At 54.8% G+C, this 12217-nt stretch overlaps 1 protein-coding gene across 1 annotated transcript in view; it reads left to right on the top strand.

The window, feature by feature from the left end:
- DUOX1 (dual oxidase 1) overlaps positions 1-10204 on the top strand; it is a 31403-nt gene extending 21199 nt beyond the window's left edge. Inside the window, exons 25-34 of the mRNA XM_054564984.1 lie at positions 226-456; positions 1006-1105; positions 1352-1401; positions 2717-2844; positions 6437-6590; positions 6987-7216; positions 7468-7626; positions 8796-8951; positions 9182-9310; positions 9975-10204. Of these exons, the coding sequence (XP_054420959.1) occupies positions 226-456; positions 1006-1105; positions 1352-1401; positions 2717-2844; positions 6437-6590; positions 6987-7216; positions 7468-7626; positions 8796-8951; positions 9182-9310; positions 9975-10097 (1460 nt within the window). The 3' untranslated portion in view covers positions 10098-10204. The remainder of the gene's footprint in view (positions 1-225; positions 457-1005; positions 1106-1351; positions 1402-2716; positions 2845-6436; positions 6591-6986; positions 7217-7467; positions 7627-8795; positions 8952-9181; positions 9311-9974) is intronic.
- The last annotated feature ends 2013 nt before the right edge of the window (positions 10205-12217 follow it).

Below are 12217 nucleotides of genomic sequence, written 5' to 3'. Positions count from 1 at the left end.
GGACAGTGCGGGGGCAGACTGTGAGCGACAGAGAGTAGCAGGGCTAGGCCTGCACTTGGTGCCAGCCGTGGGGGCAGGACCTGCTGGGGGTGCTTGGGCTTGTTTGAATGAAGACTTCGGGAGGAGGTTGAGAGTGGTGGCTGGCCAGGGCCTGCAGTTGACCTCCCTCAGTGGCACCCTGTCCTGTGCACTGCACCCCACTTAAGTGCCTGCACCCCTCTGCAGACTACGCCTTCGTCGCGCCACCCTCCGGCATCGCAGAGACCACCTTTGTGGGCATCATCCTGTCGCGGGGCACAGCCGCCAGCATCTCCTTCATGTTCTCCTACATCCTGCTCACCATGTGCCACAACCTCATCACCTTCCTGCGAGAGACCTTCCTCAACCGCTACGTGCCCTTCGACGCTGCAGTGGACTTCCATCGCCTCATTGCCTCCACTGCCATCGTGCTCACAGGCAGGCCCTGGGAGTCCCTGGGATCCTCCATGTCCTCCCGCCCCCCACTGGCTTCTGCTCCTCTGAGAGCCTCCTCCTCTCTATCTGCACCTAACTGGAGTGTGAGTCTTGGATGCCTTCTCATAAGGATGGAGGTGGCCCCAGCGGCGGTGTGAGGCCCAGGATCTCCTCATTGCCCCCCCCCCCCAGTGCCTCTTGCCACACTTGCAAGGCCACCTTACCGCCCTCCAGCTGACAAGTTACTAACACCCCAGAATGAGTGTACATACTCTGTGGTCTTACAATTTTTATGTTTTAAAACATAATTCTGTAAGAGAAACCAAAAAAGTGAATTTCTAATATAATTTGGACTCATGTGGTTGTGTTCAGGGATGGTGTGTGTGTGGGACATGGGGAGACACAGGAAGTTGATCAGAGATCAGAAGTCCAAACCCCTAGGGTCCTTCAGGCCCCCAGCTCTGGCTGGAGTTCTACACCTTGGGCTGAATGGGTTGAGCACCCCCACCCAGTTGCCCCCAGGCTCACCGCACCCTGTCTGGTCTTCTTTAGTTTTACACAGTGCAGGCCATGTGGTGAACGTGTACCTGTTCTCCATCAGCCCACTCAGCATCCTCTCCTGCCTCTTCCCTGGCCTCTTCCACAACGATGGGTGAGTACTGAGTGAGGGGAGAGGGGAGGGGGGTATTATGTATGGGTGTAAAGAATCAAATTATCTTGGCTCAGAGGAGCCAAGATTATAGGTTATAGGACAGACAATGACCAGCCTGAGCCCCCAGCCCCAAGTCTGCAGAAAGGGAGGCTGGTAGTTAGGTTGGGGTGCCTTGTCTGGGGGGTCCTTTCTGGAAGACCCAGACCTCTCCTCTCAGGATCCTTCCTTGTGTTCCCTTGCCCACAGGTCTGAGTTCCCTCAGAAGTATTACTGGTGGTTCTTCCAGACTGTGCCAGGTGAGAGCCCTTCTTGCTCTGTGAGTTTCTGGGCCTGGCTCTCAGCTCCAGGTTCTGGGCTCTCATGGTGAGTCAGGCTGTGCCCTCTGGCCCTGAGGACTCTCCTGGGCGAGAGGAGACTGCTTTCCAGTGCCCCGTTCAGGAGCTCGACTGGGCGCCCACCCCAACTCTGAACCAGCTCACCCTCTGTGGAATGGGAGTGGGCCCCCTCCACTCTCCCAACACGCACCTACCATGCTGGTGGCTCTGAGAAATGCTGTGCCCCACCTGCACAGGAAAGGAACCAGGCTTTGTCAAGCCAGGTAGACTCCGCCCAATCCCACCCCTTTTAGTTTATCTTGACAAGGACTATTTAGAGGTATATCCCTAACTCCCCATAATCACCCATTTTAGGGCTATTAGCTGTGAATCTATTCAAACACTTCTTGAACGTATTTATATTTTCAGCTTGTTCCCTCCTTGGGGTAACACATTGTCTGTACTCACTCCTCTGTGTAACAGCACAGTTTTTAAAATTTTTTATTTTTTAATCCTAAAATGATCTGCTTTGAACTTCAGAGACTGCTTGCTAATTCCTGCACACTGGGATTTAGAGGATAAGGCTGTGTTTATACTCCTTTCTCCATTCTGTACTTCACAGCTTTGGTTAGATCCCTTCTTAACCTCTGCTTTTCCACACTTCAGGGCTCTAATCTTCCTAAATTCTGACTCTCTCCTCCTTGATCATTTGAGGGGCCATTCTCTGGCCCCTGCATTCCCACCCTGGCTCCGTATTGCCCTCCTGTGTAGCCCAGGCGTGGGATTCCCTGTGAAAAGGGGCCTCCCACCAACTCAGGGCTGAACCCAAGTTCTGCCCTGTGGCAGCTAGGGGGAGTGCTGCAGGGATGTGGACTGAGCCTTGACTCCATGAGGAAAGGGCCTGCAACGTCCCGAGTCTGACCCAGAGTAGACATACCTTGCATTCATTCTTTCAGTGTACATTTGTATGGCCCACGAGGCACTAGAATTCAGTGGCAATCCAGTCTAGCCTGGTCCCTGTTCTTGTGAACCTGAGAGCCAGGAAGATGATGGACATGTAAAACAAATAATGACACAGGTGACTGAAAAATATCATGACAAGGTCTGTGAAGGATGAGTAGGGTCTGATGAAGTGAGAGGTACGTGTGATCAATGGTGTGAGGGGAGAGGAACAGAAGGAGATGCTAGGGTTTTCCCTACCCACTCCTAGGACAGTGGGGCGGAAAAGGGATCTGGGCCTTTGGCGGGCTCAGAACAGCCCTATTCCTTTGCCCTTCTCCCCTTGTTCATTGTGCAGGCCTCACAGGGGTCATAATGCTCCTGGTCCTGGCCATCATGTACGTCTTCGCCTCCCACCACTTCCGGCGCCACAGCTTCCGGGGCTTCTGGCTGACCCACCACCTCTACATCCTGCTCTACATCCTGGTGAGCCAGGCTAGTGGGGTCTGGGCAAGAGGTTCCCAGGGAGGCAGAGAGGGCTGAGACATCAGTTCTCTATCCTCTTAGTTAATTCAAGTATCCTCTTCATTTGTCACTTAAAAAGATGGGAATGATAGTATGGGACTCTCGAGTAGACTGACCCATATGCAGCACTTGGAAGGTGGGCTCGCGGGTGGGGGGTTTGCAGTAGCAGGGCTCCCAGGCTGATCTGCATCCCTTGCAGACACCCCCATGTCATTTCTGCCCAGCCACCTTTCCTCCACTTTGTGTGGCTGGGTTGGTTCCCCTGGGTGGACTGCCTGCATTCAAGGGAGCATCACCCTTTTTAAGAGAAACTTAATTGAGTTTTGTCACTTTTGTTCTGATCCTGTTTTCTGGCATATTAGCCACCTGAACCAGCTAAGTGCCACCTACAAAGTTAATAACTTTGATCAAAATGTCTTCACTTGAACTGTTGATAAAATGGATTTTTAAGACTCCACCTGTCCCTTTTCCTCCTTATTCTGGGCCCCTGCCTGCCTTCCTTCACATTCCCTCCTTTCTCCTGTCCTGTTCCTTACACCCTTCCCCGGGTTTGTCATCTGCTGCGCCAGCTTGTTGGTTTCAGAACTGACTGTGATCTGTGCTCCTGAGTCATGGTTCTGCCTGGCCTGCCTTCCTCCTGGACACAGGCAGTTCCCCCAAGGGCATCCCAAGGGCCCTTGTTTCCCCACTGATGATAGCTGCCGGCATTCAAGAAGTCCAGAACCCATATGGCTGCCCTCCCTTTCACCTGGCTCCGGGAAGAACTGCAGACACACAGGGATCTCCCACTGCCTGCGCCACACAGGCACCTGTGGCGGGCCCCGCCTCCTCCCAGGTGCAGTTCTGTCCTCACCGCTAGGCAGTGGGGTCTGTCTCCATTTTGCCTGAGACTCAGCACTTCACAGTTGTGAAGATGACTACCCAGCCTCAGCTTAGGTTGTTTCCTAGAATTGATGACATGTATTTCCAAAGAAATCTCTCGCTAGCTGATTTATTCCTTCCTCTCCACTTTCTCAGGAATGGGTGGAGCGCCAGCATCCTAGGTTACTGTTTGTGTTAGGGGTGGAGGTCATGTTCTTGTTCCTGGTGAAAAAACAGCTTCTTTGAACTAATGGGAGACCCAGATGAGAGTAGTCGGATAGGCTCCCTGAGACCAAGACCCCTTTCTGATTTATCTCTGGTTTGTGGGGGTCACTGGAGTTCAGAGCCACCCTTCCTGCCAGCAGGGAAGTCAGCAGCTCAGAAAGGTGCAGGTCCCTCTGCTGGGTGGCCCTAGCTCAGACATTGTGAGTGTCTCTCCTGGGGGTAGAGCGGGGGCCAAAACACCTGCTTCCTTCTAGTATATCACAGATGCGGTCACTTGACCTCAGGCAGAAAGAAAAGTTATGAGAGTAAAGGTCCCACTGTGGAGCCGACCCTGGGAAGGCTGTCTAGGCTCCTTCTCCAGGCTGGAGAGGGCAGGGCTAGCACAGCAAACCTGAGCTGGCAGGCTGCTCCCACAGCCCCTCAGCCAACCATGAGTCTGCAGCAGTTTTGTGGCTTAAAAGTAGAGCCAACACTAAACAGGGTGTATAAACATGAAGTCACCCCGACATTGTTCTCAGCCAGGTTGGATGCTCAGAAAGCCTTGGGAGTGGGTGTGGGCTCCACAATGAAAGAGGAACTTGGAGAACCTGAGCCAGTTCAGAGCAGAGCCCAGAGAGGTTTGCATAAGTCCTGTGGGGAAAGGCTCAAGAATTCGGAAATGCTTGCCTGGGGGAAGGGAGAGATGAATGAGGAACTGGAGTTCACTTTAATAACTCTCTATTGAGAGCCTATGTCCTAGCCCTATGCTAAGCCCTTCACAGGAAGGGGAAGCTCTAAGCTCTGCCCTCAGGAATTTGGGATTTGCCACAAGATAAATGCTGAGCATGTGAAATGATGGAAATGAGCAGACAATACAGAATTAATAGCTGAGCTGAGTGTTCCAAAAAGTAAGTTACAGGAGCTCTCGAAGGGAGTTTCATCTGGGCCAAACTGGTTAGGGAAGACTTTGCGGAGAAGATGGGACTTGGGCCAAGCCTTAAGGAGAGATAAGCTAAGGTTTGGCAGTGTAGGGTGGAAGCTGAAGAGCATTTCAGGTAGAAGGCAAGGCATGAGGACGGGTGTGGAGGTGGTGATAGAATATTCAGGGCACAGAAGAGACAGGCCTGACTGTGGATGACCACAGAACGTTAGGTGGTGGCAGGACATGGCGGAGCTATGTGAGTTGCACTGAAGCTGAGGGGCTGTGGCTCAGCTGCGAGGCCGCACCACATGGGAGAGCATAGAAAGGCAAGAGCAGAAGGTGAGGAAATCAGGCTTGGGCAATACACAGGGTTGGGGGTGGGGAAGGAACAGAGTCAGTGCGGGCGATGGGAGTGAGCGGCCTGAGAGGAGGGAGACCCAGGAGAGCGTTCATTGCTGCAGCAGTGTCAAGGAGGGGTGGTTGCTGTGCCACAGATTGGCAAGGATGGGAGCGCAGGTGGTCTGAAAGGAGACCTCAGGGTCTGGCCATTCGCGAGCCCTCAGTGAGCAGATCCTGAAAGAGAGGGAGGAGGGAGCCAGACTGACCAGACTCAGGAGCAAGCAAGTAGGAAGAATGAGGCAAGTAGTGTCTGAGCTTGTTGGGGAAAGGACTAGAGCTGGACAATACCTGGCAGTTATTTCATGGAGAAAGGTGTTCTTAGACCCCAAAGGGAGAGAATAAATTGGGGAAATTCATGTCGACTCAACAGTTTTGAGTGCCTACCATGTCCTAAGCAGAAGCTGCTAGGAGCTGAGAGTACAGTGGCAAACAAAATGGATACAGTACCTACTCCAATAGTCCCCTGGGGAAAACAACAGTAAACATGGCAGTGAATGAAGAAACAAAATTATCGTGGATGACAACTGCTTCGAAGGGAGTTAACAGGGAGCTGTGACGGAGAAGACTAGGGGAAGGCCTGGGGAGGTGGTGTTTCTGCTGAGACCTGAACAATGAAATGGAGATAATCCTGGGAAGGACCAGGGGAAGGGCATTCCCAGAAGAGGGAACAGCAGGTACAAAGGTCGCGAGGCAGAAAGGACTTGCCACATTTGAAGAACAGGGTGAAGGAAATGCTGGCAGGCAGGGATCCGAGCATCTCAAGGCCTTGTGGTGCGATGGGAAGGCCACGAAGTCTTTTTAAACAGGGATGACGTGATAAAACAGACTTTTTTAAAAAAGTCACCCTGGCTGCCTTGAAGAGAATCGATCACAGGAAGGCAACCAGTGGAAAACCAGTTAGGAGGCTCCTGCATGAGTGCAGGGGAGAGTCCACATGGCTTGATCTAGGATGGTGTCAGAGATGAACATAGTCTTGTTCATCATGGACACTTTGGAAGAGGGTGTTGGGAATGGTTAGGTTTTGGAACCTAGAAGGAGCATGGCACATGGTGAGGTGGGGGGATTGGATGTGACTGGGGGAGGGACACAGGGGTCGAAGCCCCGAGCTGGCCTCAGATGCTGGTGTCGGTGTGGCTGGGTCTGATCTGCATTCTTCACTCGATTCAGCTCATCGTCCATGGCAGCTTCGCTCTGATCCAGATGCCTCGTTTCCACATCTTCTTCTTGGTCCCGGCACTAATCTATGTGGGGGACAAGCTGGTGAGCCTCAGCCGGAAGAAGGTAGAGATCAGCGTGGTGAAGGCGGAGCTGCTGCCTTCAGGTACAAGCCTAGAGGCTGCCAGAGGACCAGCTTGGTGGTCCTGAGGAAGCAGAGCAGAGCCTGGACCTTGCAATCTCCTAGCCTGGCCCAGTGGGGTTGGCAGGGGCCTTGGGGAGGAAGGGATGAGGGAGCTGGTAAGAGAGGCTCTTTGCCTGGGGTCCTGAGCTTCTCTCACAACAGGGAGGAGGAGCCCAGGTCAGGCTGTCCCTGGCCCTACTGACCACCAGCACCTCCTTAGGGCAGACATGGCCTGAGGGCAGTAATGACTTCTGATGGGCGGAGATCCCCCTGATGTATTCCAAAAACGGAGCTGAGAGTGCAGCTCGGGGAACTCTCTGGAGACCACACTGTTGCTGGGCTCAGGACAGCAGCCTCCCGCCCACCTCCCCTCCTTAGGAGTGACCCACCTGCAGTTTCAGCGGCCCGAGGGCTTTGAGTACAAGTCAGGACAGTGGGTGCGGATCGCCTGCTTGGCTCTGGGAACCACCGAGTACCACCCCTTCACGCTGACTTCAGCTCCCCACGAGGACACGCTCAGCCTGCACATCCGGGCGGCGGGGCCCTGGACCACTCGCCTCAGGGAAATCTACTCGCCCTCGCCGGACGGCTCTGCCAAATACCCAAAGGTGCCCAGACCCAGGCCAGATGTGCCACATGTTCCCATTATCCCCTAAGCAGGCCTGGGCCCTGCAGCAACAGACGCCCCACTGTGTTCCTCCCGTCCCCTGTCCAGAGGCTGGCTGTTCCAGATAAAACCACAGCCTCCCTCTTCCCCCTCATTCCACAAACCTACCTGCCCTATCTTGCCTCTCATTTCTGGCTTCAGAAATATGGTGGTAGCTGAGAGCTTAACTCAAACCCACTTCCCTCCCTGCAGTTGTACCTTGACGGACCATTCGGAGAGGGCCACCAGGAGTGGCATAAGTTCGAGGTGTCAGTGCTGGTGGGAGGGGGCATTGGGGTCACCCCCTTTGCCTCCATTCTCAAAGACCTGGTCTTCAAGTCATCGGTCAGCTACCAAGTGTTCTGTAAGAAGGCAAGTGCCCCCTCCTCCAGCCAGCCCATGTCCCCTGCTCCCTATCACTGTGTCCATCTGTGTCTGCCTTTCCTGCCTCTGTTTATGGTCTCCCTGGTTTGGACAAGGCCAAGCTGGCCTGACCCGGGGTGGTGGGGCAGGTAGGTGGTGGTCAAGAAATCCCCCAATCCACAAGGACAGAGTTAGTTTGCTAGTGTCCCCAGGTTCCTGCCCTCAGTTATGAGGCACCCCACACAAGGTTTGCTTCTGGGAATCCCTCCAGGCAGGGTTGCAGAGGGGTAAAGAAACCCATTCCCTCTTACAGAGGAGGCTAGCGTCTGAGGGAGGCACTGTCAGACTGGGAGAAGGAAGGGCACACCGGGGGTGGGGCTTGAGGTGGGACACAAGTGAAACTGGCTTTGCTCCCGAGAGAAAGAGAGCAGAGGTGGTGGTAGGCAGGGCTGAAGGGCATGGCTGGCTGCAAAGGCAGCCCAGGCCCTCAGGCCCCATCCGCACCGCGCTCTTTTACCCTGGCCTGAACCTGGTGGCAGGTACCTGCTTGTCTCTCTAGGCCTGGCGGGTGACTCAGGAGCACAAGAATGGAACAGGCAGAGGCCCTGCCCCTATGTTGTCAGCATTCAGAGGGTGACAGACAGTTCCTGCTCCCAAGCCAGCTCTGCCTATGCTCCTTAACCCACACAGTCCCACTTCTCTGCATCAGAAGCTAGAGATGGGTCCTCCAAGGGAAGCTTCATCCCCGCCCCCTGCCGCCCCCTGCGGTCTCTCTTTGAGTCCATTCCCATCTCCTCCAGGCAGCCCACTGGGTCTCCCCTGGGGATGTTCTATGACAATCCCCTTAGTGGGATCCTCTCCCTCTGGGCTAGGGTTGGGTCGGAGCCTAGCGGCCTAAGGAGGGCCCATTGGAGAGAGTGGCAGGACAGGCTCAGTATGAAAAAGCTGCTTCCACCCCATCAGGCCTTGAGGGGTCTCAGGCTGTCACTCACTTGCACCTCTCCATGCCCTGGGGCAACTCCTCTCCTGTCCCAGAGCCTGGCCCTGTAGCCCCATACACTCCATCTCCCCAGACATCCTGGGCACAAACTGGCCAGAAGAGTTCTATTGGGGTGTTGGTTCCTGCGATATAGGGAGCCTGAGCTGAGCTGGGTCGTAAGCTCCAACCCTGTCCCCAGATCTATTTCATCTGGGTGACGCGGACCCAGCGGCAGTTCGAGTGGCTGGCTGACATCATCCGGGAGGTGGAGGAGAATGACTGCCAGGACCTGGTGTCCGTGCACATTTATATAACCCAGCTGGCTGAGAAGTTCGACCTCAGGACCACCATGCTGGTACGTCAGCGCCAGCCGGGCAGGGCAGCTCGGTGGGTGTGTGTGGGTTAGCAGGGTGAGGCAGGATGGCCAGGGCCGGCGGGTGGACAGCAGGCTCCGTTGCCAGGAGGCACAGAGCTGGTGACTCCAATACTCAGCCTCCAGCTCCCTCCCCACACCAGGCGTTGGGCTGGTTTGGGCTCGGCACTGTCTCTGATTGTTCGTGGCCTTACCTGCCCCTGTGCCCCCAGTACATCTGTGAGCGGCACTTCCAGAAGGTACTGAACCGGAGTCTGTTCACGGGCCTGCGCTCTGTCACCCACTTTGGTCGCCCCCCCTTCGAGCCCTTCTTCAACTCCCTGCAGGAGGTTCATCCACAGGTCAGTCCCCACCCCATATCCAGGTTCTCTTCAGTTTATCATCTGGGGTTTGAGCAAAGCTCCCAAACCTGCTTCATCAGGGAAGAAATTGCCGAAGAGAACACATCATCCCCTGGGAAGTTGGCGGGGTAGTGAATTTGGAAAGAAGTGGGGATCACCCTGAGGGCCTAAGGGGGGAGGCAGGCGATGAGAACTTGCGGCTTCTGAAGCTGTGATGCCTTGTTCGAAAGGAAAGCTCCATGATTGAGCTAGTCCTCACCATAAATGCAGAGCTACCCTTATCACTAATATTGAGCCAGGCCTCACGCTGGACACTGAGCTAATCTTCATTGTGAACAGTGGGCAAGCCACTGCTTTCATAAACACTGGGTTAATCCTCAATGAGACACAAAGCTATACCTCAACTTGAGCATTGATTAACCCAGCCCCTATCAGAAAAACTGATCTTGCTTGCGCTTGAAGCTGGCAAATGCCCTGGAAAGTAGAGGCTGGACCCACAGAGAGCAGGTCTACCAAAACCGAGTTAGATTTAAAAACGCAGAACTGGCCCTCATCATGCACGGTGAAGCAAACCTTCATTAGGAACATGGAATGAGCCCTCATCAAGGATTCTTCATGGCTTTAACATGGACGCTGAGCTAGCCTTCACTTCTTCTCCCAACAGGTCCGGAAGATTGGAGTGTTCAGCTGCGGCCCTCCTGGCATGACCAAGAATGTAGAAAAGGCCTGTCAGCTCATCAACAGGCAGGACCGAACTCATTTCTCCCACCATTACAAGAACTTCTAGGCCTCCTGTCCAGGGGCTTCACCCACCGCTCAGCTGGGCAGGGGTTTGGGCCACACCTCACCTCGCCTCTGTACTTCCTGTTTCTGGCTCCCTCTGCCTTCTCCCCATTCCTACCTCCTGACCTTGGTCCAGGTGGCCATGGTCCATCACCCTATGGGGGTTCAGGGACCCCCAGGTTCATAACGTCTCAGCCAGGAGAATTGGGAGGCACTGTCTGGGGACTGACTAGAGGTTGGGAGCTATTACCGTTTTGGGGCAAAGTGACACCTCTTCTTCCAAACTAAAAAAATTCAAAAGACTGGATCTGACTGGGTGGGGTGTGTGTGTGTTTGTGTGTGTCTGTGTAGGAAGCTGTGAGCCTAAGGATGAAGTGGGAGCACAGATGCTGGCATCTTAGAATCCCTCCCCTAAATCCTCCCCCTCCTCTGGGCTTCCCACTGTCAAAAGGGCTGGCAAATGACTTGAAATGGGTAGAGGCTGAACCCATAGAGAGCAATTTATAGGAACCCCACAGCATCCCCATTTAACAGCACAATTTATCTTCTCTACCCAAGTTCTTAAACAGGTACTGTAGTCAGAATCTGGCCCAATATCTATGTAGTGCTCTTCAGCACTTCTCTCTTCCTTTACAAATAAACCACTTTCCTGCACTCTGGGTTTCTTCATTCTGCCCCAGGGAGGGGTAGGTACTGACAAAAGCAGCCAGTTGACCAGCCTGTTAACATAGGCTGATGCAGACATTCTCTGCTTGAGAAGTATCCACTGAATAAAGGAACCCGCCCAGCTAGTGACTCCTTCCTTTCCTGGCTCTTCCTGACAGAGGGCCTGAGTGGCTAGCGTGAGGCTTCTGAAGCCTGATCCGGAGATGGAGAGAGAGGTGTGAGGGGTGCTAGAGAAAGTGGGCTGGGCGCAAGGGTGTGTGTGTGAGCGGGGAGAGGGGGAATGCTGAGAGACAGCAGGAGGCTAGAGGGAGGCAGAGATGGCCTGGCCTGCTCCAGGTCCTGTTACTCCCAGCCCTTCTCTGAGTACCAGGTAGTGTGATGATAGCAAGAAGACAGATGAGCACATCACCTAACCTTTTTAGAACTCTGTTTTGGCATCTGCCAAAATGAGTGAGTGCCCTCCAAGTACACTTAAAGATAGGCCAAGCCTCTATGAGGGAATTGCTGAAGCAGTGTCCAATTTCAAGTGATTCTTTCAACCATCCCCACAGAATCCTTACATTTGTCAGATCGCATATCCTCGATTTCAATAAATTAACCACTAAATTAGAAAATCCAAAATCCTATGATTCCACATCACACTTGTGAATTGCAGATTTAGGTTATGGAGGAGGCCCTCAGGTGCCCTCCCAAGGCAGCTGTCCCTGAGGGGTGTGCGTATGTGTGCTCAGCCCTTCGGGAAGTTTTTGTTCAGGCTGCCACTGGGAGCAGGAGGGCGGGCCTGGAGTGGCTTGACAGCAGCTCCGCCTGGCGGCCTAGTAAGTATTCCCCGGGGGCTGGGCCCACAGGCCTAGGAGGGTTGCAGCCAGAGGCGAGTGCAGGGGCGCCACCGGGGCGCAGGCGGGTGTGGCCCCGCGCCCAGGACCCGAGGTTAGGGGCATGGCCAGCAGAGGGCGCGCGTGGACGGCCCCGCAAACCGCAGCCACAGCCAGGAGGCGGATTTGGGCCCAGGCTCACTGGCTGCAGGTCCCCGGGGGCCAAACCATATTTCACGGAATGAGGGAGGCGCGACAGGCCCTGGCTTCCTTTGGAAAGGGAACACAGTAGGCTGTGCCAGCTTTCCCAGCTCCGCGGGCGCGCGGCTTCCGCGTGGCAAGGCCACCCCACTCCCCCCGCCTGGCGCGGTGCCTCTTTGTCTCTCCACGGCTCCCCTCCTCCCAGACAAATGGCTGTAGGCAGGAAATTGGATGTGCTCCTGGGTAGCCGCGCTCCTTAGCGCGGCGGGGAGGGGGCGCCGCGAGGCCCGCCAGCTCCGGGGTCTACCCGCCCCCCCCCCCCGGCACCCCGCCCCGCAAGCTAGGACGGGGGCGTTGGGTGGATGTTTTGACATCTTGTCAAAGGAAGGAACTTGATGCTTCGAAAGCGCTTTTCACAGCCGGCCTATGTCTGCTCCAGAGC

This window comes from Pteronotus mesoamericanus, unplaced genomic scaffold (genome assembly GCF_021234165.1).
Source record: "Pteronotus mesoamericanus isolate MK-2021 breed Mesoamerican mustached bat unplaced genomic scaffold, CSHL_Meso_final contig_164, whole genome shotgun sequence".
Lineage (NCBI taxonomy): Eukaryota > Metazoa > Chordata > Mammalia > Chiroptera > Mormoopidae > Pteronotus > Pteronotus mesoamericanus.
This window is presented reverse-complemented; position numbering and strand designations above follow the sequence as displayed.